At 47.9% G+C, this 25,007-nt stretch overlaps 1 protein-coding gene across 2 annotated transcripts in view; it reads left to right on the top strand.

Moving 5' to 3' along the window:
• Nucleotides 1–25,007, top strand: part of COL5A1 (collagen type V alpha 1 chain) — a 128,563-nt gene that overhangs the window by 36,146 nt on the left and 67,410 nt on the right. For both annotated transcript variants that reach the window (XM_026049182.1, XM_026049183.1), the window contains exons 4-7: nt 440–602; nt 21,756–21,887; nt 23,634–23,780; nt 23,918–24,166. In XM_026049182.1, the coding sequence (XP_025904967.1) occupies nt 440–602; nt 21,756–21,887; nt 23,634–23,780; nt 23,918–24,166 (691 nt within the window). The remainder of the gene's footprint in view (nt 1–439; nt 603–21,755; nt 21,888–23,633; nt 23,781–23,917; nt 24,167–25,007) is intronic.

Raw genomic sequence — 25,007 nt, 5'->3', positions numbered from 1 at the left:
TGAATCTGAAGAATCAGTTCAGGTTATTTGAAATTTATGGGGGACAGGARAACTGAATTTTGTTACAAAGGACCTAGATAAATCAGCATGCCGTACCGTGTCCAGTTAAATACTTTGCCAGACATAAGGAGAGTGAAAAAGAGGGATAATTAGGGAGTAACCTTGACAGATTTTCATGTACTTCCTCTTAGGAACATACCCCCTTATCTCTTCTGGAGGGACAGATGCCACAAAGTGGCATTCTTTGTCAATATAGCTAGTAATTTCCATTTCAAATAGCACATTTTGGGTCAGCCCAAGGATGACTTTCATCCTTTTGATGATGACTGGTGTCAAGTTTTGCAGGAACRTTATTTTATGAGTCACTGTTATAAAGCTGGCTTGTTCTTGAATGCCCAAAGCTCCGTTTAACTCCTCTGTGGGGACTATGTTCTTCCAGGTGGCACAGAGTAGCCATCAGTGTGCAAAAGAAAAACGTCACCTTAATTTTGGACTGTAAAAAGAAGATAACCAAATTCTTGGACCGAAGCGACCACCCCATCATTGACGTCAATGGCATCATTGTGTTTGGGACAAGGATACTGGATGAGGAAGTCTTCGAGGTAAGGCATGGCACCATGGAGCTGGAGAGGTTCCACAGAGATGATGAGCTGGCTGCTGCTTTGCTAAGTTGTTAGCTTGTTTTTGAGACATTTCCTGGGTGTTTGTGTAGTAGAATTGTGAGATTTTTGTCAGAATTTGTTTTAGCTAGGTGAATGCTTTCTGTAATAGCCATCAAAACAGTAAGCCAGAGCATGTGCTGGAAGGAGCTCTCCTGGTTCGCTTTGGTTTCATGCCCTTGTTGTTCTAGACGAGCTGCCGTGCCAGGACTTTGGATGTCTGTAGCTTGCAGTCTCTTGGCTTGTTCAGTGTGGGAAGGGCTCCACCCTTGGATGCAGCAGGATTTCATTCATCCCTGCACTGTGATTTAGGTTGTATTTCAGGGGCAGTTAACAGAGGCTGAGGGAAAGCGGCTCCCTTGCAAATCACAGTTCACGGAGGCCTGTAAGAATTTGTTCTTTCCGCATGTGTTGGACACTGATTATTGGTTTCCTGCCCTTTGGTGTAAGAGCAGTCTCCTTTTTAAAAGCAACCCAAAATCTTGATGGGCAGAATATTTCTGTGAGCTCTTCTTTTGAGCAGAGATGCAAGACTATAGAGGAGGAAGGAATATAGCAGAAGTTCTTCCTGTAGCATAGCGGTTCGCTTGATATATGAATTTGACTAGCATTTGATGTATGAATTTGACTGAGACTGGCAGTCTCAGTTTTGCTGCATTTCTGAGGTTCTTGTGCAAAAATATTGACCTTGATCTTGAAAACTAAAAGAACTGAAATCAGAGTGCAGAGGAGTGTAAACTAAGATTTATTGACTTCTGTATCTCCTTATGTCATGTTTGCTTGGAAGGAAGGGATGTTTGCTCCTGGGTTTAGCAGGCAAATACAGCAAAGGAATGGGGAGCATCTTATGACAGTGGGGAATAATTAGTCATAGCGAAGCCAGCTCTYATCTGCATTGCACTATCTGTCACTTGGAAGGCAAGTTCCAGTCTGTTTAACATTACCAACATCTGGGAGCTGGTCTGCTGTAAGCACAGCAAGAACGCACTGACTGAACGTGGCTGCCAAAATCCTAGTTAAGGAGTCCGAGCAGCATCTCTTAAACTGCATTGAATTAATAGACAGTCCCTGGAAAGTTCAGCCATTAGAATGGAAAGTAAAAGCTGGGTTTAAGGGGGCACTGGTGCGTCTTTCACAAGTATTGGACCTTCTGCCAAGAATTTCTGCCATTGCACTGGGTGTGATACTGTAAGCAGAGCTGTTATGTAAGGTGGTCAGCTTTTCTGGAAGGCCACTGGACCCAAAGATCTAGTAGATGCTCTAAAAGAAGTCACTATTGCATCCAAACAGGCTAAGGAAGATGCAGTTTGKAGACTTGTCTTGCTGCTAATGAGGCTGTAGTGATACCTGCTTTTTTCTGAAGGCTGCAGAGTGTACAGAGCTGTGCTCATGTAGGTGCAAAAACTGCTCCTAAAGCTTGAGATCTTCCTTTACAGGCTTTTAAAGGCTAACAGACCCTCTTCCAGACAGGGCAACACATGCACTTAGGCATGTCAAGATGATCCCACCTCTCCTCTTAAGCCTTCCTAGGAGATTGGACACCAACCCCCATGCTGAAAATGATCTTCCTGGCATGCAAGTTGACAGGACTTGTGAAATGTGGCTCTTGGGAGACAGTGTAAAGCAGCTGCTGTTCCTCTTCGCTGGAGACCTTTGCCCTCTGGTCAACTCCAAGCATGAGACAACTACCAGCTTGTTGCAGATGCTTCCAGAGAAACTTGGCATATTGGGCAGTTTGCGTGTTTTTGCTCTTGTCTTGTACAATATTAGTACATATGTTAAACAGCTTCTCCAGCATCTTTGTCCTTTCCTCTCTTGTCTTCTCCATCCATGTTTTCAGCACGTTCACATGCCCAAGCTTTAAACTGAACGTGATTAATAGACTTCCTGAAGGCAGCTGTAACCTGATCTCCCGATTCCTATCTCAGCAGCCTAATTTCTTGTGGGTGCTTCTTCCTTTTCTCTGCACTCTGCAAGTYCAAGCAGAAACTATGAATAAAATCTGAGCCTGGAAAAATGGGAAAGGGATGTAAATAGCCCAGGGTGGTATGAATGCCTAGAAAGCTGCTAATTTCTGGGTTTTGGATTCCAACCACAATGAGATGAAGCCGCTGCTGTCCCATGGGCAACTATCTTGAACTCCTAAGGTTGCTGAGATGTTCTCCAGGTTTTCTGGAGTTGTCCCCATGGAGTGGACCCAGAAAGAAATCCTCATGTCCAGTGTCTGGATGTTATATCTGTTCCTATTGCTAGAACCTAAAATAACCAAGTTAACCTGGAGTGAGGTGGAAGGCCTTGGAGTGGAGGCCTAGTCCTTTTTTCAACAAGAATCAGTAAGAGCTCTAAGTTATGGGGATTCGCATTCTCCTTCTCTGAACCTATCAGGACCGAAACCAAATAAAACCTGTTTTTTTTTGTTTGGAAAACTCAAGTTATTTAAACTCTCGGTCTATCTGGGTCACAAGCAAAGCAGCAGTTTCACACAAGGGGTGACTTCCTTGCYCATACTCTTAAAAAACTCTGACGGGGAAAGTTAGAGAAGTTTCAAAATATTTCTGTAGCACAACATTTTTCCAGTGGAAAAACAACTTCCCCTCATTAAAATTCAATTAGTTGGGAGGCTCTGTGGATCTCTCTGTAGAGCCCTGGGAATGCCGCGCAGGTTTGAGAAGGGGCCCAGGCAGGAGCCCAGGTTGTACCAGTTAGGGTTTGTGCGGAGCTGTTGTTGCAAACAGAGGTTTACACATGTGCAAAAGCGGCGGGCAGGCGCGCTGGGTTCGGGAAGCGGCGCCCGGGCTCGTGCTGCGCGGGAGAGCACGATGTTGTGAGGCAGGAAAGAGCCGTTTGCAGAGAGCAGRAGAAAAGAGCTAGCCCCTGGTGCAAGATAAACACTTTCTTTCTGTGGCCGGGCTGCAGTAAGCAGAGTTCCTGTGGATTTAGCAACACTGGAGAGAAGTCAGAAGGCATGTGAATGTATCTTGCTTTTTTTGAAGAGCGATTAACTGCTTCTTTTGCTGTGAGGTTGTTTTTAATGTGTTTTGAAAGGCAGTGGACGTTCTGCTGAAGGTTTTACCTATCAAGCATGACTGTGGGTCATTTCTGTACCCGGTAGGCTCTGAAATGAGATTGCTCTGGAAAGATGCATAGAACTCATTGTTGGCCTCAGTGGATGCCAATGATCTCCCCCAGACTTGCTCCTTATCCTCAGATGGGAATTGGGCTGGAATATTGCCCCTGCTTGGCAAARCTTGGATATGTTTAGCCAAAACCACGTGGCTCTGTCCATTTGACCAACGCGTTGCGTGTTCCATGGCCCTGGGGGTGGCACCTTGCAGAGGGGTTGTGTTCCTGACCTGCCCTTTTCCATAGCAATGGTCCTTTGGAAAAGCASTTCAGCACTTTGGGCTGGAGTCGTTCTGGTTTAGCACGTGTGGGGTGAAGTGAGGGCCGAGTCATGGCTCCATTGCAAGGTGGCTGATGTTGGGTTGCATCAGCAACCCAAACCCAGAAATGGTGACGAAAAAAGAAATCCCCAAAACTGCAGTTGGAGGGTCTTTTATAGACGTAAAGTGCTATTATAACATCTGGGACAGCAAAATGTCACTGTGGGCTGGATTAGGTGAAAAGCCCCTTTGCAGAGGTGTTTTTGAGCCTACAGTCCCCGCTTGGTTCCTGCAATAGCACGTGGCCCAGTCCTCTGTTTTACTACTCAGGGTTGCTCTGTAAACCAGGTGGGCTGATAAAATGAAACTTGCCCAGGCCTTGCCAAAGTCCCAGGTGTGTATTGCTGTTCATATTTCTGCAGGAAATCCTGTATTTCCTGCTTTTCTCCTGATCTGTCTCCTCGAAGACTCCTGGTGAGGCTGTAGCGCCTGCAAGTGCCCTACAGCCCCAGCTGAGCCACAGAACTAGGGTGTTAAAATTGTTCTGTGGGTGGTGGTGGAATTGCTGAGGAAACCGTGGTAAAAACTATGTGCTTAATTCAAATCCTTTTGGTTCAGCTATTTACAGCTTTCTGGGGCTGTCCTGCAAGGTAAGTGGTGTTTTGAGTATGTAGAAATGTGTAGTTTTGGGGTAGTTTCTGGCATTTACCTTGAGAAAAAAGAAGTTGCCTTTCCTAAGAGTGAGAATGCAGATGTGTATGAATATTGCTGTTTATTTGGTGCTTATTTTGGTTGGCTTTCCTGTAAATGGAAGGAGCCAATTTTGTCCGACTGGATACCTTGAGTGCATTGCATTGGGCTCAGCTGGTGCTGTGGCATTAAATGGTTTCCTCTGATTCTGCAAAACAAGGTGCAACGTTAGTCTCAGGCTTATGCATATGCTGTTGTGCCAAAGGAGGAAAACTGATGGATGAACAGAGGTATTTGTGTTTGCCAGACCTCGCTGGGAGGAAAAGGCAGGGAGCAGTGCTGCGTTTTGGATGGTGCTAAAAGGAGGATACTTCTTATTCCTTATTCCTTTCCCACCTTGAGTTTGGGGAGACCACTGGTGAAATCAAGTCATCAGAAGTGGCGGGAGGGCACGTTGTGTTGGGCGAGCCAGGAGGCCTGGGCAAGGTGCCCACRGTGCTTTTAAGGCCATTGAACATTTCAAGGTGTGACAAGACAAAGAAAATAAAGAAAATAGAACAGAAAATCGAAGAAACTTCCGTGACCTCAACTGCAGCGTCGGTGCCGCTCGGGTGCCGCGCTCGGATCGACCTGCCAACTCCCTTYTAATCTTGTCCTTTTGTCCATGTAAACAGCTATTATCCTTAAGGTTGATAACGCCGGGTTTAATTTCGCTATCGTCACGGTTTACCTCCCTCCCTTCCCATGCTCCTGGCTTTGGTGTTTTTAGCCCTGGGGAGTGCTCTTATTTTTAATATTAGGGTGCARTTTTCCCCAGGAGCTTTTGGGGTTGGAGTGGATCAATGGCTTTTGCTTTATTAAGTTGTGTGCAAACGATACCAAGGATCCTGCTTGTTATTGAGGACAGCTTGAGGGCTCCCCTCTACAGACAGAGCTGCCGTTCCATAGCCTGCTCTATAGGGTTGCGTTATATAGTGTCTATCTAACCTTGCAGGAAGATAGCCGCAGAGGGGGACACGGGGCTGCGTTATTTGCAAAATTTGCATTTTTTTTTTTTTTTTCAGATCACAGGTACCGTGGGAGGCTCTGCTGTGAATCCCCCAATCCATGTCTAGCTCCAGGCTTTCCTCCTCCGGAATATTTGGGGAGTCCTCTTTGCAGGAGCCTCTTGTGCAAATAAAAACAGAGCAGGGACCAGGCATGGAGCGCCCTGGAGCTCTTATTTACAGGAGCAGTAACAAATTCCCCAGTCTCCCCAACCTACGTGTGTTTTACTGAGCACAGGGCTGCACCAGGCACGTTTGACAAGATCTGGGCTTAGCCCAGAGCAGGAGAAAGGAAGCAGGCTGAGCTTTTGCATTAGGTTTTTGGTCAACCCTCAAAAAAAGCATCTTTACCAATTAATCAGAGTTGTGCTCACCTGAATTTCCCTGTCAGGATGCGCCGGGGCCGCGTGCTCCGGGGTGGTTTTTTCACTCCCTCGGCAGACTGCTGAAAGAAGCTGATCTCCAGCCCTGGCTGCTGGCGCCGCCGGCCCTGCCRGGTCTGATGGCACCTCTGCTGCTGCAGAGCCTTCCAGGGAGCGCGAGGAGAGGCGGCGTGGGGCACGGCGAGTGCCCGCCGTGGTGGGAGAGGGTGGAAAAGAGGGTCCTGAGCCAGCGTGAGGGCTCATTCTTAAAGATACCTGTAGCTTTCCACACTTTCCTAGTAATTCTCTGTTTTGTTGCTGGTTTTCTCGGCATTCCTTTGACTTTTGGGTTTTCCAAGGGGTCCTCTAGTGAAGCGGTGCTGTTGAGATGAATGGATTAAATCACAGGCCTGGGCTCTTTGGGAACAGCAGCGCTGCCTAGGGAATGTCTGCGCTTGCTGAGGGTTGTGCCTCTGGATGGCTTTGCAATTACTGATGGGGTTTGGGCTTGGTGCCCACGTCCGAGCAATGCAGTCAGTCTAATCACAACCCAAATGTGATATTTGGCTYCTGTTGCTGAGGTCTTGCCTACAGGATCGTTTTACCTAGGGACGTCATCTGGTTTTATCAGCATCTCTCTGATTGCACGGCTGTAGAAAATGGGAGGGATGGGACTGTGTCCAGCCCCAGCGCTGGAAAACAGCTCACAAATTCCAATCCGTGCTCCAGGTAACCTGGTTTGAATCCAAAGGGGATACCTTCTTGTATGATCAAAAGGAGGAGCCCACATCAATCAGCTTCCAGTAAGAGAAAATGCAGATTTGGAAGAAACATCACGTTAATTATTTGAGAATATCTCACCTTGAGCTCTTGCTTTGCTGTTAATTTACTTGGTTATTGTCAGTTTAGGCAGCTGGGCTGCAGGCAAGACTGATGGCTACAGTGTCACCTGTAATGACATGGCATTATTACTAATGATGACAAAAAAACCCAAATATTAAGTGTTTTAGTCTTTATTTCTCAGTGATAAATTCCCTTTCATAAACTGTACAAGAAACCTCATGCTGGGTGTGTGTGGATAATTACTGCAGTTTGGTATTGAATGTCTTCTAGCCTACGGTCATAGATAATGTGAACAAAGATGTGTGCTTTTTTGTTGCTGTTGTTCAAACAGACCATAAAAAGGCTTTTGCTGAGATTTAACAGTTATGCAGTGTATCATCTATCTTCTAATATGGCCAAGTTATGCACCAGGCCTAGGAAGCTCTATGGTCGTCTTGTTTCTTGCTGTTTGTCTTGAGTCAAGCCCCAGTCTTGCAGCAGGATCCATGTGGACCCCGATAGGATCCAGGGTCCGCTGTCTGGGAAGGCTTTTGGTCCTTTAAGTGTCGTTATTTTGGGTAAGAAGCTTCAAATTAATGCTTTGCTGTGGAATTGTTTGTGGGTGCAGGTCCTTGCTTGGAGGACATGCTTGCAGATGAGTTTGTTGGCTTTTCATATGTAATTGTCTTGGCCTGGATGTTGTCAATGCTGGAGGTATCAAACAGCACCGAGGGAGGTACTTGGCTGTGGGCTGTGCTTTGCAAGCAGGGACTGCTCCCTGCTTGAGCGCAGAGACAAGGCGGTAGGTGCTTGTAAATGGAAAAAGTTGTCCAAACTGGAGCAATTTCTTGTTGAGAGGTCTGTCCTGATGACTGTTAGCAAAGCGTAATGAATTCTTGYCTCGTTAGTGATGCCTGCAGACTAATTTGTTTTAAATAACTTGCTGTTTTTGAGGGTGGGGTAGAAGGCAGAGGTGGCTGTCAGCTGGAAGGGTGCTGAGAAACAGGGAGCAGGGAAGATGCTCCATCACCACCATCCTCTTGGGATGCTGCATGGTGGCCTCCTTGCCAGGGCAAAAGCCATTCTGGAAAGAAGAGTCGGGCAGACCCCAGTGCCTGTGTTTTCCCACCCAGGAATTCCTCCTGCCGAGTGGGGCTCCCGGGATAACAAGTACAAGCTGCTAGCAAGAAACCGGAGGAGCCTCTGGAAGACAGACCTCATCCTTCAAACCGATTGCGGGCCGCCAAAGGGAGTACGAGGTTCRGGGAGCAAATTCCACATGTTTGCTCCTGACACTTACCTGGCAGAGCTCTCCATTTAAATGCTGGCACAGGCCGGCTCATTGTGCTTGATGGATGCTGCTCAACGTGGTGTCGTTACTCTTGGAGCTGATGGGTGCATTTGTAGTTTGCTTTTCCCTGCTAAATAGCGGCAGGGAGGAGGAGCGGGCTGGGGAGAAGCTCCGCTTTGTTCCATGGAAACTCTGAGGTGAAGACGCCGATGGCTGAGCCCAGACAGGGTGATGTCATGCTGGAAAGCTGCTCCTCTCCCGTGACATCGCGCCAGGGCTTACACAGGACTTTGGAAAGGGATGTCATTCCGGAGGGGCACCGGGAGCAAAGAGGCACTGCAAAGGGACTGGGAGTGTGGTAGAAAAATACTGGAGAGGAGAGAAAATTGGGACGTGCTTGGGAAGCACATTTGGAAAGGTGATTTTTTCCCTCAGTTTAAACAAGGGAGGAAGCTGAATACTCATGCTGCTGCGGGTAGGTTTTCAGCTGGACGTCGTTGGCAGCATCCCYGTGCAATATGTAAAAGGGATCATTGACAGCAGCAGGAGCAACAGCGTGTCGGGGGAGCCAGGCAGTGGATATTTTCCTTTCCCTGCTAATTTGGGAAGCTTCATCAATGCACAGGGTCACACGTGCTACTCTTATTTGCATAAAAGTGCATTGGTGGAGCAGAAGTCTGTGGACAGGAATAAGTCTGCTTTCTTCCCTTACATTAGAAAGAGCCTGTTTTTTTTTTTTTTCCTTCAGTTTGGCAGCAACTTGTTATAGGAAATCAGACTTATCCAAACCAAACTGCAGGYAGAGACGCTGGGAAGGGTTGAGGCAAAAGCAGCGAGCGATTAATTTGGGCAAACAGCTCAGACAGGGCGGTGAGCTTGTGTCCTCAGTGCTCCAAGTGAAGGTTCAGTAAAACTTAGGGACTTGTTGTTGTTTTATTGCCTTTGCAGGATGCTGCTTGAAGTCTGTCCTGCCCCTAGGCCAGGTTTTTGTGTACATCACCTCTCCTTGCAGCAAGGACAGAGTGAAAACCTCAGGATGAAGCCCAGCATAGGGAACCTGTCCTGTCTAGAAGCCTCTTAGTTGACTGCGTTCAACCCTTTCCCCTGTGCTTTAGGTACGAACAAATGAAATGCATGTTCCTTGCAAAAAGAGAGGCTTTTTTATTATTTTTTTTGAGGCAGTCTGGGCTGCTTGCCAAAGCCCAAAGGAAAATCCGAGCCCGCTCCAGACATCCCTAGTGTGCAGGTGTACTCCGCTGTCAGAGCTGAGCAGGATTGAATGTATATGTTCACAATAAATACATCACCCTGGGGACAGGAGCTGGAAGAGGGTATTCCTAATGAGTTGTGCAGAGTATTGGATGGGGTTTGTGTGTTTGTGTGTGTGTATTTTTTCTCTTCCCTCCAAGAACATGGAAAAAAGTCTCTAAGCGTGGACTCATTGTTCTGCACACGTAGCCACATACTGGCCCTGGTTCAGGAGGTCGAGTCTCTGTGAACAAACAGTGCTCTGGCCACTGGAGCGAAATGTGTGTGTGCAGAGGAGGGAATCTGGGGAAAATTACATTTGTTCACTGCTCTTTTCCCTGCAACGCCTGMAAACACAGCAAGGTTTTCGTAGGGCTCTGATGCCTAACACAAATTTGGCATTTTTACCCTCTTAAAGCTTTGCTGCTCAGAATATCGAGCTGAGCTATGATGCTTAGTCCCTGCTAGCCATGCCAATCACCTTGCATTAATTCCTCTTTCTTAATGAGTTTTGGTCATATAAGCATGTTTCTAGGCTGAGCTTTGCATCTTCAGGCCATAGGGTATGCAAAGCCAGGCTCTGTTTTGGGATAAAAAGCTGAGGTAGTGCCCAACTGGTTTTGTTATGGAAGCTAAACAGGTTTTTATGTTTAAACACAAGACTTGAAAGTAGTAGAGGTGAGAGCCTTTCACAGAGGTTCCCTTGCAGAAGGAAAATGGTCTTTCTTGGACATTAGTGCTCTTGAAACATGATCACAGAAGGAGTTTGGAGCAGGGATGCGAGGTCTGTGAACACTGGGGCAGATGGGCCCCCTAGTTTCCTAGGGGGAGAAGGGAGTGGGAATGAGGGCTGTGTGTCCACGTGCACCTTAGCTCCATTTTCAGCTTTCTTGTACAGTGCTCCCTGGATTTGCAGAAATGGTGGGAAATTGCCCTAGGAAACTACACAGAAGTCCTTCTCTGGTGGTCCCAGCAGATGTGTCCTGCTCGCTGCTCCATGGTTTGGTGATGGTTGCCTGCCAAATGTGGGAAAATTCTTTTGCAACCAAAATTTGGTGTTAGGTTTAAATTCTGATTGTGTCAGCAGATACCCCCATGGCTAAACATGCAATCCCACTTAACCTGAGATAACTTTGGCAGCCAGGTCTGTTTTTCCCCCATTTAATCCATAAAACCTGGACTCTGTATTTACCTCCTGGGGCAGGAAACATTCCAAGAACTGGTTAAAAGCCTCTGTGTATATGAAGCCCTCAATCCTGAGCTGCTGCGGGGTCGAGGGTGATAACTTGGGGTGGATCTCTGGGTTGTGGACAGAAAGCTTAGCTGGGAAAGGGGAAATCCACCAAAGAAAAGCAACTCTGCTTTGCCAACTTAGTTGCTTTTCCTTCTCTTACAGCAGAGGTTTGAGTTGTCCTTATAGCAGAGGTGYAAATTGTCCAGCAACCTAGAGCTCATACCTTGCACATGGGTAATGACTCCCCGGATTTCTCCCTTTTTTTCCTAGGACAGGAGCATATTAAAAATAGCTAAAGCTGTCTCCAGGCTCCCCCAGTGTTTCTTGAGCTTCGTTCCCTGCTCTTCCTACCTCTGCTCTTTCCCTTTGCTTCTCGCTTTCCCTCATAGCCAGGTGTGGGAATGAATCCCACGGCGTTTTGGGATCAACACCTCCGGAGCAGATGCCGTTCCCCTGTTGACACAGGGCTGAGGGAGGCAGGAATCAGGCTGGCTCGGTGCAGCCCCAACAGCGGCGCTGGGGCCAGCAGCTTCACTAAATTTACTGCATATTTTCCATGGTGTGAGAGTCCTGCTTACAATACGCCTGCAGAGCCAGCTCTGTGTGGGCGGTGCAGCGAGCAGGATCTAATCTTGTTCCCAATTTTCCATAGACTAAAGGGAAATAAATCAGTGGAGCCAGGAAACGGCAACTTTTGGGKCAAGGAAGGAAGATGCAGAAGAGCCGTGGTGGGGATGCAGCACAGCTTGTCGTGAGGGGGAATCTGGTTTTTAAACTATCCCGTATGCTTCACACATATGTCATTGAAAAATAACTTCTATAGGGGAAAAAAAGGCAGCTTTTTGCTTGGCTATTAGTGGATTATTTGAGTTGGATGAAGGAGGGGAACTTGGAGCAGAGTAAGCGGAGCTGGTAACACGGTGACATAAGGAGGTGAGGGCAAAGGGAGGGAATGCAGCACTGGATGGAACGGTAAAGAAAATAGGAAACTTGAGTATGTGGTCAGGCCTGGGCGCCCACAAGAAGGCGGCTGAAGGCTGGGCAGCCTTTGGCAGCCCCGAGCTCTGTAATTTGGGCTTGTGCTGGGTTTTTGGAGGCTCTGCTGCACTCCATAGGGCTGCAGCTCCTCTCCCCTGGAAACCTGGAAACCCTGCAATTTCCTCCTGTTGGGATAGGAGCCTGGATGAAACTGCGGGTCAGAACTGATGCCCTCAGCAGATTTGTGCAGCTGGGGAAGGCAAGCGCCTGGGGGAAGCAGAATCTGAGGATTCCCCATGGCCTTGGTTGCTTTGTACAGAGCTGGAGCTGCAAAATGGATCTGCTGTCAGACACAGCAGCTCGTGGTGATGGATCCCCACAGGGGCCMGGGCGTCCTGTGGGATCAGACTGTGGGGCTCGCCTTGAGCTGAAGCGGGGATTCGGTGGCTCTGGTCCGTTTGCCTCCGAAGCTGGTTCTGTGGGTTTAGCAAGGCAACGATCCTAGGGCCCACACSCAGTAGTGTATGAAAAAGGGACATGCAAGAGGCTTCCTAGGTGCTCTTAAAATCCTCGTGGCCTTTGCTGTGGGGTTCAGCGCGCTGTTATCTGTGATACACCGGACCCAGGAACAAGGAGCTTATTTCAGCCTTGCTCATTGTTCYGTCTCCTCCGTCCCTCAGCTTTATTAACTGCCACTTAGAGCCTCGGCACATGACAATGACATCCATTCATTTGGCCCCATTCATTTCTCAGAGGCCAGGGCTGGGCTCTCTTTTTCTTTTCCCCTTTTAATTTCCACGCTGGACAGTAGAAGGTCAGGCACAAACTGTCCTSCCTTTATGTAAATGCCTCCCACAACGTGCAGGCCATCAGATGTGGTAGCTTTTAAGCAGGGCTTAATCCGAGCCTGGTAGGGTTTGCACTGGGGTTGTCCAGGCAGGGCTGGGACCCTGTGTTCAGGGCACCCATAAAGCAGGTGACATCTCTGCTTGTCCCAATGGTCCATGGCACGTGGCTGCAGTGACCAGCATCTCTCCTAGAAATGAAAACTAAACCCGTCCCTGCCTTCCTAGCCCTTATGCTTCACTATAAAGTTACTCTTAGTTGGTATTATTGTTATAAATTTGTAGGGATTAAGTCTCTTAAAACAAAGCTTAAAAAACTGTGAACTCAGCAATACAATTTTTAAGTAATCTGAAGGTGCTTTAGAAGATACCACATGTATTTACATTATTCTTGGTTAATAATTGTGATCTGGAAAAAGAAATGATGGTCGTGGTCCTAGTTAAAAGTTTGTATTAAGGCTGAGGGTTCAGACAGTGACAGCAGAGCACATGTGATTGCGGGGCCGCTATTTTGAGAGAGCAATGCTGTAATTTGTCTGTGTGGAACATGCTGTAAGTGCTGATTTTATGTTACCAAATGAAGAGTGTGAAGGCAGAAATCATAGAGCAGCAAGATACTGTGTGGCCATGTAGGAAAAACAAGTTCAAGGGTTTGATCTTGCTGGAAAGCCAGTAATAATTAAAGTTATTACCCATCTGCAGATGGGTAAATCACTCACGGTGGTTCATTGGAGGATACCTGGATGCTTGTGTCAGATGTGGCCATGGCCAGCACGTGGTGATGTTTCCTTTTCTACGCTGTGTTGGGTCATGTTCATGAGAACTGCTAGGAGAGCTCTCTCAGAGCTGGCTAGAGGCTTGGTTTTCTTCTCCATTTTTCATATTCCTGACAAATTGAGGAGGAGAGGGTATTTGCTATGTATAGACAGGCAGCAAGAACCACTTATTTTGTGGTGCTTCAGCTCATCTTTTTTTTTGGTGCTGGATTTGGGAATTTTAGAGATGCTTTGAGGTTAAAAAAAAGTCTTTCCACGAGTGCTGGATTTAGTCAAGTCTGGATTCCTTCTAATTTGTGTCTTGTGGTCTCCTATGGTTGGAGCATGAATGAGATGTCATCTTGTTGTAGATGCTTCGCTATGCCATAAGATGCGACCTCACCCTGCAGAGTCTCCCTCCAGACATTGAACTTGCACGGGGCCTTTCTTTTACCTGGCTGCCTCTTTCYGTGACATTTATAGGGATTTAATTATCTTGAGCCTTTTTCCTCTGTCAAATTTGATTGCAGTCAGCTCTCGGACGCAGAAGTTATCGAGGCAGACACGCACACCTGTAGCTGCACACACATCACGCATGGTTTGTTTTCCAGGGAAACCAGCCAAAAAATGCACTGCTGTCCTAATGGTTTGTTAGAGGAGAAGACTTCCTTGTGCTTTAGAGGGTAAAGCGTCCTATTAAATCACTCTATGGGGTTTCTGGTGCAGGTAAATGAGGTGAATTTTGAGTTGCTAGAAATATATTGGCATAGATGGATGGGAGGATGGATTTTCTTTAGCAAGGTTGTTTCTCTCTAGCATACCTGTGCTTACCATGAATGCAACACATGTACACTGATTTTTTTTTTTCTAGATAGGAATGTTTYAAGGAGAGCCACTAAGCTTCTGTGTGGTTCTTCATGCTGGCAAAAATGCAAGAACAGGTTATTCCTTCCAGCCAAACCTGGTTTGTAGCATGGTCTAGATGGATCACATTGGGCAATTTCCTATCCCATAACTAGGAGAAACTCTTGGGCCTTCTGTGACTCAACCCCAGGAAGCCAAAGGACTGTTGGTTTCATGTAGGGTTGGAGCTGAAGGAAAAGGGCCTGCAGGGAGGAGAACCAGCCTCAGAGCTTGGCCTTGCATCTGCCCCAGGTGATAGAAGTCTCATTGTAATAGGCAAAATCAGCCTCAGTCCTGTGGCCTCACCTGGTCATCTATACTTCTTTATGAGCAAGGGTAGGACGTRTATATGGGCACCTACACATTTCTGYACAAATGTGGACRTTTATGAACGTGTCTACTGTAAGTAACCTAACATGCAGCTGCTCCTTTAGGGAGAAAATATTTACTTCAGTGTGATGAAATTTGCACTAGAAGTCACRCAGTTTAATGAAAACGTGTGGCTTGGATTCCATGTTCTTCCCATATGTTTCTAATCTGCTGGGGAGTTTCAGACATCTGCCTGGAACATACGATTAACACACAAAGAAAAAGTTCAGAAATGGTCATTTTGCAAATTGAAAGACTGCCTTTACAATAGGAAAATGAAATTTGAGAGCAATCTCCTCTCTTTATTGGGGTGGAGTGGGACTGTCAGGGTTTTCTTTGTTTCTTTGCCTTAAAAAAGGCCTGAGCTATGTGTTGTTATTCTTTTCCTCTTTGAAATAGCTGTAGAAACCTCCCGTATGAGCTTTGCCCACGCTGCTGCAGTGAGGTGAACGTAACGCAGGGCTTGTCCAGCCCACATGGACAGGGGTCCTTTCTCCAGCCTGCGGAGCCAGAGGAAGCCACTCGATAGCAGCAACCCTCCCTGTGTCCCAAAATTACACTTTCACTTGTAAAAATTCTACGTATAGACATTATGGTTTGTTTAAAAGACACAAACATATCTCAAACTCTTCTCCACCAGTCTATATTTTCAATGCTGTTTGCTAGAGGAAAGTAAAATCACTGAGCATTCCTGCAAAACACCCTCCTGCACCAACATGGCAATGTCTGCATGGGAGCCTCACTGCTTGCTGTCTTCCTGCCAATGCCACCTCCTTCCCGAGCTGTCCCTTTTTGAGGTTCCTTCCTCTCTGCTTTGCCTGCCTTAAATTCCTGGGTCATAATTAAAGGGCAGGGTCTTGATCTGCCTTATCAGGGTCCTTCTCGCCCGTTTGGCATCTGCTCTGGGGCTGGTGGGATGGGGCTCCTGTTGCAGGCAGTGCCCACGTGCGGTGACGTCCCCATTATTTGTGGGCTTCACGTTGCAGCTCCTTGGCATGGGGTTGCACGAGGTGAAATGCAGTCGCCTGCAAACGTGAAGCAGCCCCGGAGCTCTTCAGGTCCTTTAAACCGGCGATTAGACCCTTCTTCTGGAAGGCTGGAAGCTCCAATTAGGCGGTGTGCCAGGAGATGAATCAGCACCGGCATCGGCTCCTGTCCAGAAGGGCACCTGGTGTGAGGCAGGTGGAGAAGACTCGTGTCTCATGGGGTGAAAAGATGCTTCTCCTTTGGGACAGGGCCCAGGGAAGCCAATATTTTGTATTAAAAACCAGGAGATGTTTCTTCTTTTTCCTTCTCAAGGCATCCCAGTGTCCAGGGGCTTGGGAACTGTAGGTAGAGCAGCCGCATGGGATCGGAGGGACGCGGGGTCTGATGAGGAGCCTATGGAAACTTGCATGAATTATGCATGTGTAATTAGGAATGATTAATGGATTTGACAAACTCAGCCATTTGGAAAAAGGGAGGAAAATCCTTCATCCATTACAAATAGGAAATTCTCTGGAATGGCGGCTGGGCCTGTCCGCCGCCTGTAAAGCACTGTTGTGTAAATAATCCATACTGCTGATTAATACTTTGTGTATATTGTCCTTGGGAATTAGGCCCGCGCTGTCGTACAAGCGGGAATGGGCTCTGGCATGAGCCRCGGCTCCACTCCGGCCTCATCGTGGAGGAGGAGGCCAAGCCTGCAGCTCCGCTCCCGACCCGGGAATTGTCCCATCCAGGGGACATTCCCACGTCACACCGGTCTGGGATGTGAGGTTGGAGCGGGGGGAAAGGAGCTGCTCGGGAATGAGCATCTCCCCCTCTGCTGATGGCTCGAGCCCTTGACGGGTGCTTGGGTGTTGGCGAAGCGGAGGCTTCTTCAGGGGAGCTTTCCAAAATTAGAAGAGCCATCTGGTTTCTGTTTGTGCAGAAGAGCATCGCTCACCCCTTAATCCAGCAAGGCGGYGGTTGTCAAAGCACTTGTGACTTGTGTTGAGGGTTACGCTGGTAGACCTGTCACGGCCAGAGCCCTGACGCGCTTGGACTGTGCAAGTGTAGGAGAAATGGAGCCCCTTGCTCCAGAAAGGCCGTTTGCTGGGAGATACGGCCGTGTGGAGCCCGGCCATGGCTGCTAAGCATGGAGGAAGCCCATGGAGGCATTGCCCGAGCCCCAGGGCTCATCTTGTCACTCCTGGGAAGGGGGGTCTAGTTTTAATGCAACATCAGGAGGGTAACGGGGTCGTGTGGAGATGGGGATGTGGAATTAGGTGCAGGATGTGTTGGAARAAGAAAGTTGTCGAGGGACAACTGAGGGAATGTTGTTGGCTCTTGCAGAAGGGTTTTGCTTGGGGCCCTGTTTGGTTTTAAGGAAGCTTCTGTCCCTTTCATGCATAGTTAAACGTGGCTTTTCTGAAGAAAGAATCAGCAGAGGTTCCTACCGTAGTGCTCGGAGCCTTGGGTTTATCCAGGCCACCACGGCTTTGGAGCAGATTCATCACAGAGAATGTTCAAGGCTGGATGGGACCTCTAGAGATCATCTAGTCCAACCTGCCYGCTCAAGCAGGGACATGTRGCACAGGRYGGCATYCAGGCGGGTTTTGAAGACCTCYAGAGWAGGAGACTCCACAGCCTCCCTGGGCAGCCCGTTCCACTGCTCTGTCACCCTMACAGTAAAGAAGTTGCTCCTCACCTGGAGACGGAACTTCTTGTGYTTCAGYTTGTGGCCATTACCCCTCGTCCTGTYGCTGGCCACCAGTGARAACAGCCTGTCCCCTTCCTCCCTGCATTCTCCCTTCCTGAACTTATACACATTAATCAGATCCCCTCTSAGCCTTCTCTTCTCCAGAGAAAACAGGCCCAGCTCACTCAGTCTCTCAATAGCTACTTGTGAGTAAAGACCTTTTTTTGGAGCTATTTTTCCAACTATTCTCTTTTGATTTCATACTGGAGATTATTTGGAAGCTCGAAGGGTGTCATTTAGGTCCCAGTTTCTTCACCTGAGGCCTAGGAGCTGTTGTTGAGCTGATTTTCTGCAGTGCCAGTGAGAAGGGCTAGGGCAGCAGGCAAGGAGGCCTATGGAGGTGGCAAGGGCCATGGACAAGGCCGTGCCTTGCATCTCTTGCTTGAGTTTGGCTTCTTTTCTGGAACAACTAGGTTTAAATGAAGAATGTTTGGATGATGCCACTACAGGCCCTTTCTGAGAAAGGGATTATGATTTTTGGAGACTCTGGTGGCTGGGATTTCAAAGCTTTCACTGCATCATGGGCTCTCATTGAACTTCTGCCACTGTTTAGCCACTTGACTTGGTTGCGTTTGTAGAAACACCAAGGCTTTATGTCACCGTAAAAGAAAACACAGCAGCATCCCAGTTGCTTCAGATAATTTTTACGATCTTTCTTGTTGCAGCTGGACGGGGCCTGTGGTTATTCGCTTTAAATGTGGGAGCTTAAAAAAGACACGTCAAGCAGTATTTATTTTTATTGATAGTAAGAGTCTCCAAGACTTCTGCTGTAACGCACTAAAACAACAGTCCAGTTAATTATTAGTGCATTGCGGCGAGAGCCCCAAAGAATGTCAGTATTTATGGAGCTGCTGCCAATGCCAGATGAAGTCACCGCGCGCGTCCTCGCCAGCAGTTTGTTTTGTCGAACCGCAGCAGTTTCTCCGAGTTACTCAAGTTGATGTCATTGGAAGTGATGTGACATTTTTTTTTTTTTTTTTGCACACGTATAGAATAAGTGTTAAAAATGCTCCAGAGAAGCTTTTCCAGTCTGGTCTGGGAGTTGAATTCGAGCGGCCTGGTGGAACTTAATCCATAACGCGCATGAGTCATCCGGCATAAATGGCTTTACCATAAACGTCAAACACGTTCTTCCTGGTCATGACAGTTAGCACTTACATCTGTTTGGTGAACAAATAAAACCTCACAGTTCACAATCGTTTTCCTAAATATGCTCTCCTACGTCTTCATTGAAATTTTCATGAATAAAGGTCAAAATGGGATTTGTTTCTTTTTTTTTCAAGTAGACCTTCTAGTGAATTAAATAAGTTATTTTTCAGACAAAACTAGCTTTTCCCCACCCCTTGCTTCATTTTTTGTTAAAATGGGAAAGTGGAGTAGTCCCTCATGTGATGTGAAGTATTGCAATTATTGAAGCATACTCCAGTTTGAAATACTCCAGTTTGGGCTCTAGATTTGTCCCAATAGCGAGAGAATCTGCATCGAGAAGGTTGTGGCTCCAGCTTCAATTGAGTCTTGAGTTTCTTGGGATAACGCTGCAGGAAACCATTTGCAAAGTCGAGGAACTCCATGGCGTTTAGGGCCAGGTTGATCCTAGCCGAAGCCTTGGGAGGCTCTTCCATGTGGTCCGGGCTCCTGGCCGTGCCCCACCTGCTGTTGATGCTCCACGGATGGACTATATCAGGTCTCAGTGCTCTCTTGAGCCTCCTATGTGTCCAGGTACCACCAGCACATCAATGTCCCTAAAGATGAGGCTGGTGGCACRTGCCACCTTGCTGCTTTCCTTCTCAGAGCCCTTTCAGTGCATTTACCCAATTCCTCCCTGGCTTTTTTGGACTCTACTTTAAAACAGGTCTTAAAAATCTAAATTACTTGGCTGGTAAACCTTCAAACTTTTGACTTTGGTGCAGTTGCACATTACAGGTCTTGCAGTGGCTTCGTGGAAGGTCTGTAGGTGTGTGGAGAGCACGAGGGCATGGACCTAGGCTGGGGGTGGCTATCGGGGCAATATTTATTAGCGGCAACACACTTGAGAGGCCACAAAAGGCTCGCGAGCCTCCCCGCACAGCTTGCTTTATTTCAAATCAGCTTTTTAAATCAAAGGAACGGGAGATCTTGACAGCAGAGCTTTGTGCATCCTTTGTGAGGTGCAGATAGCAGGGCTTTTTATTGCCAGCTAAATTAGCGCGTTTTATTGTTTTGCGCTGAAGGATGAGGTCAGTTGACCAGGAATCTTGCTTGACAAGGTTTCGCTCCTGTCTTCCTTTCATAAGTGTTAAAACAGGGTAAACCCCGGTGCCCGGCAGTTGCTGCTAATGAAACAAGGATGAATGGTCGAGCGGCCCTTGGAGTGTCTTCCCCCTTCCCCTGCCATCAAGCCGCTCACCCCATCTCAATGTACGAGAGCTCAGATGATTCCTAGGGCTCTCATTCCTCCAAAATCGTTGATTTTTTTCCTTCTGGCTTTATGTGCTTGCAYGTTGTTGGAGCAGCAAGAGTGATGGGCAGGGTGATGGATGGGCTTGGAAAAGGAAATTGGAAAATGACATTGAACATCGAGCTGGGATTTCTTCCCATGCGCAGCTCAGGAGCTGCAGTCAGCTGAGACGAAAAGCAAAYTCAGCGGTGAAGAATTCTGTTCCGCTTAACCTTTTGCACTGTGTTTAGCCTACGTGCCTTTCTTTGCTTTATCTGTTCCTCAAGGAAACAGAGTTTTAGTCCTTGTTACTTATAGGATGCAGCCTATCGGCGCTGCTTGAGGTGTAAATCCAGGCTTATCAGGGAGAAAAAGCTTTCAGCCTTCCTTCCTTGCCTCTCGGAGACAAGTGTCGGCTCTGCTTTGTGGCTGTTTTATTTCAGCTTATCCCGGGGGTGCAGGAGGCTCCCCAAAGCTTGATGGAAAGTGAGGAGTTAGAGCCACCAAAAGAAGGACATTGATGGCTTAAGTCAGCTGGCAGTGAAGGGACAGAAGTGGTTGAGAACTTGTCCTGGGAAATAGGAGCTAAGCAGATCTTCCCATGGTTAACTTAAGTTATCCTAGCCGGGTAAGCATCCTGGTTCTATTCCCTTTGCTCRTCTCACTATTGGTGTGGCAAAAGCTCAGTGAGGAAAATACCTGGTAGTTTTTGACCATTTTTCCACTGTTGCATCGCTGTTTTCAGTGATTAGATGGAAAAATTGTACGGCAGTAATAACAAAAGTGATTTCCTCAAAATAATTGAGAAGGGGAATGAAGGTCCTTTTCTGATGTAAAATGGTAATTGGAGACCTGTTTGCAGATGTTCCTGTTAATCTTGAAAAAGTTAGTCGCAGGAAATCCTGACTAACAAGCTAAAACCAACGCTGGGTTTTGGGATAAGTCTCGGAGTGTTTGAAAGCTGCCCAGATACTGCAGGAAACGGGCCAGGGTGGCCTTGGGACCACGCAGCTCCTCGCAACCCTGCCTCCCTTGTGGGTTGCTACCAGTGGGGTAAATGTCTCGTTTTGGGGGTGCTGTGGTGGGTGTCCAGATGGCAGCAGTGGCTCGGAGGGCTGAATTCCTCGCGCTCCGGCTGCTCCCGCAGCTGCAGCGGGTGCCGCGCTCGCATGCACGAAAGCAGAGCTGGCCCGGTGGCGCAGAAATATACTTTGGTTTTCCATGGGGCTTTTAGACATTTTGGCCAGACTCCATTCTGAGCTTCTGGTTCCTATTACGTGCCCAAGTCATCCTCCCAGTTTTGCTGTAATGCTTCTTTTTYTTCTTTTTTCTTTAATGCCTTAGCAATACTTTTCTATTATTAAATGAGACTTTTTCCCCAATTAAAGCATCGGCTCTAATAATCCAAGTAGCAAAGGCTTTTCTTATGTAACCGTCTGCTGGATAAACTGTGTTTTGGCGTAAAGGTTGAGCAGCGCTGTGGTTCTTGAGAAAACTGAACAGCAATTTTGAGCTGGTGTCTGGGCTTGAGCTGCGCCTTGCGTAGTTTGTTGTGCATCAAGTGGTCCTTAGGCAGCCACAGTAAATTCACTGTGCATCTGATTTTCAAGAAACCACTTGCAATTTTCTTTTTTTTAACTTCTTATCAGGCTCGTTTCTAAGTTAGGCACCAGCTGTGGGTGGGAAGTTGAGGATGAGGAAGAGATGGAAGCCTGAAGCCCCTGGGACCGTTTCCCTTGCCCTCGTCCCCGCGTTGTCAGGGGCTGTCGGCGCTGCCGGGTCGGCAGGGCTGGGCTGAGCCTGGCCRGGGCTGCGTGGTGCTGACCGCTCTCCAGATAGGATTATCCCTTGGGAAGGTGCAGCTGGGATGCAGGGTGGCCAGTGCTAAGTGGCTGCTTGACACAACCCCGGGAGCCGTACGGCTGCCTTAGCTCAGGCGCAGTTTTGAGCAGCTCCCTAATCTGCTTTTAATTTCTCAATGTCATTTTATGCCCCCATAGCAGTCTCCCTTACGCGTTTCCTCGCCTTGCAGGGCGACATCCAGCAGCTCCTGATCGTGGCGGACCCCAGGGCGGCACACGACTACTGCGAGCACTACAGCCCCGACTGCGACACYGCCGTGCCCGACTCGCCCCAGTCCCAGGACCCCAACCAGGACGAATACGTGAGTGGGGAGCGCGCCGAGGAAGCGGAGGGGTGGTGAGGAAGGCTGCTCTGTGCAGCGGCAAGCCGGGCAGGCTTGCTTCTGCTCGGCTTCGCTGCAGATCAGCCATAAGTCATCTGCCCATCTTTGCGTTATCACCCTGCATTTACCAGCATCATTGGGATAGCAAAATCAATGGGAGCGCTCGAGTTGAAACTTTGCCCTTTTTTTCCCCCTCTCTTCTGGTCTATTGACCTCAATAGTTTTTCTTCCTCTGTAAATTGGAGGCCGTGCAGCCAGCACAGGCGCCGGGATGCAGTGCTGCTGCAGAGCTTGTTTCTAGGGCTTGCAGGGTCTCGTCTCAGCTCTGCTGCTGCCCTGAGTTTCCCTTAGGAGCTTTGCTTTGTTTCTGCACTGTTCCCAGTCGCTAAAGGGAATATTTGCTTGGAGCCCCGAGGCCGTCAGCGGAGGCAGCCTGAACTGCAGTGGAAAAGGTGCCACCTTTCCCTGCCTGGTGACACCATGTGCAAGACTGGCCCTTGTTTCTAAATTTGAATTTCTATTATTACCTATTTTGAAAGATTAAGAATTTCTTTCTTTGTTACTACTTGAAAAAAAGAAGAATGGTGAGAGGGGTCCCATTTGGCTCTGTATTTGCCATTTATATTTYGTTTTGACAGCAATGCTGCAAGCTGATATATTTCCCTATATAAACTGTCAGCATTTACTGCTGCACTGCATTAGATTTGAGCAAAGATTTTTTATTTTTTACATCCAGTGCTCTGCCCCTGTCTTGCTGCTGCAGCTAATTAGAGATGTCTGAATGGGGCTGATTGCCAGATGACTCTTTGCATCCATCACTTGGAATTTGCACTTTTTTTTCAAGGGGTCTCAAGCTCGCTCACAGGAACTGAACTGTCTGGCACCCTCGGGCGCTTCTGAATCTTGGCTGCTCTCAGCGTCTGATTTGGAGGCACAGGCTGCTCTTCCTTTTGGCTGGCCTTCTACCTGAGGGCTTCTGGGAGTCCCTGCGAATCAGTGGGGCACTGAACTTGCTTTTTTGGGGGCAGTTTTGAGCCCAAATTTAAAAAAAAACACCTATGACTTGAAGGACTTTTGGGTTGATGTCTGCGAGGGCTGGTTGCATTGCAGCCGGGTTGCTTTGCATCAGAGCAAGGCAGCCCCGGGGAAAAGCTGTAATGCCTCCCCCAGCCTCTGCAGAAACAATAAATAAGTAAAATAAAATAGACTCTGACACGGTCAAAATACAAAGGAGTAGGAAAATAAAGCTCCTCTTTCGGAGCCAACAAGGGCTGGCCTGTCTCTGCACTGCTCCATGGGGCTCCGAGCAGGAATAACTCCAGTGTGCCGGCATCTCCTGCCAGGGAAACCAGCGGCCTGGCTGGGGAATGTGCCGTGCCCAGCTGCGACCAAGTGCTTTGTTTGTTTTGCATTCTGAAGAATGACTGACGCCTTGTGGAAAACGTGGAAAACATCTTGTTTTTGAAGGCGTTGGATCGATCCGAAGTCACACACGTGCTATTATTAYGGTTGCATGAATGAAAATAGCAGAGCTGCTTCTTGGAGCGGCTGCGTGGTTCAAGRTTTCTCATCCCCTCTCTGGATATGCAAGATGTGACGAAGAAAGTCTCAAAAAATCACTTTTTGTTTAATAAAAAAATTGACAAAAAATTTCTCTTGTGTTATCCTGGGTGACTGAATTGGGATGCTGGATATTTACCTCCTGTTCTTGTGTTCTCGTTGCAGTACACAGATGGGGAGGGAGAAAGTGACACTTACTACTACGAGTACCCCTACTACGAGGATGTGGATGAAGCTGTCAAGCCAGAAGCACCCACCACCAAACCCGGCCCTGCAGAGGCGGCCGCGGGAGAGGGACCCGAGACCAAAGAGGTACCGACGTGCATTCCTCCTGAAAACGTGGCTAATGCATTGCCTTTACAGAGCAATGCATGGGGGAGTTGAGGAGGAGATGCAGACACTTGCTCAGTTTGCCTGATTCTGTCATTTCAACCACATTTTTGCCATAGGACTACCCTGCGCCCACGCAGTCACCTGATGGAGAAGCCCCCGGCAAGGAGACGAAGAAGGAGCGCGAGGTGGACGACCCCATCGTGGACGAGTACAACTACGAGACCATCAACGAGGAGTATTTCACCCCTCCGCCTTACGAGGACATCAACTACAACGAGGAGCTGGATCCGCAGGGCGGCCTTACGGAAAACGCGGTTGAAGCGGAGCTCCCCACTAGCACCGTCGTCACCTACAATGACACCGAGGTAATTCTCAATGCGTTTTATTTAATATTTCATAACCCTCGGAGAAAAGAGTTGTGGTGTGCGTGTGGTAAAGCTTTGAGAGACTTGGGCAGCTGTTGGAATRGGGAGGTTCTTGTAAAATATTATCACTCCAGGCCATATTTCAGGGCATGGACTAGAGATATGTAGAATTTGGTGGAGGATTATCCTGCTGGAGAAATCTGTTCTTATTGACATCAGTGTTCCCTGCAAGGAGCACAGTTTCACCAAAAGAAAAATCACGTTACTCTTGTGAATATTCTACCCTTAGACTAGTCTGGGTTTTCCTTTTTAATATTGGTGCTCAAATACATGAGCATTGGTCACATTCTCAAATCCAACTGCAATAAATTTCCCTGCACCTGGGTGTGTTTCTTGCCATGCAAGAGAGTGACTTGGTGCTAGACAAGGAATAATTTTGTCGCCCAAGATTATGAGCAAGTGGAGTCACTAGTGAGATAATATTTTCTGAGTGTCAATAGTGGGATAATATTTCCTGAGAGGTTTGTTTGGGCTTGGCAGCTTTGTGCTTGCATATTAATAATTTAGTTATGGGCCTGTCAAAAATCAAGCCTTTCTGGGAACTGATGAAGGGTGGCAGAAGAGGCACCAGAAGCCAGCCAGAACAACTGGAGCTGGACCAGAAAGCTTGAATTAAGTGGAAAGTGCAGACATGGAAAGGGTCCAAGCAGAGGGCTGAGCAGCTGGAGCAAGGCAAGGGGAGCCAGTCCCAGCTGGGGACTCGTGACAAGGCAGGGAAGAGTCTGCTCAACCGGGGATAAAAACTGCGCTGTCCAAAATGATGCACGGAGAGAGGAACAGG

Source organism: Nothoprocta perdicaria, unplaced genomic scaffold, assembly GCF_003342845.1.
Source record: "Nothoprocta perdicaria isolate Ctin4 unplaced genomic scaffold, notPer1 scaffold_6, whole genome shotgun sequence".
NCBI classification, from domain to species: domain Eukaryota; kingdom Metazoa; phylum Chordata; class Aves; order Tinamiformes; family Tinamidae; genus Nothoprocta; species Nothoprocta perdicaria.
The sequence above is the reverse complement of the archived record's forward strand: the minus strand, read 5'-3'. Positions and strand labels throughout refer to the sequence as shown.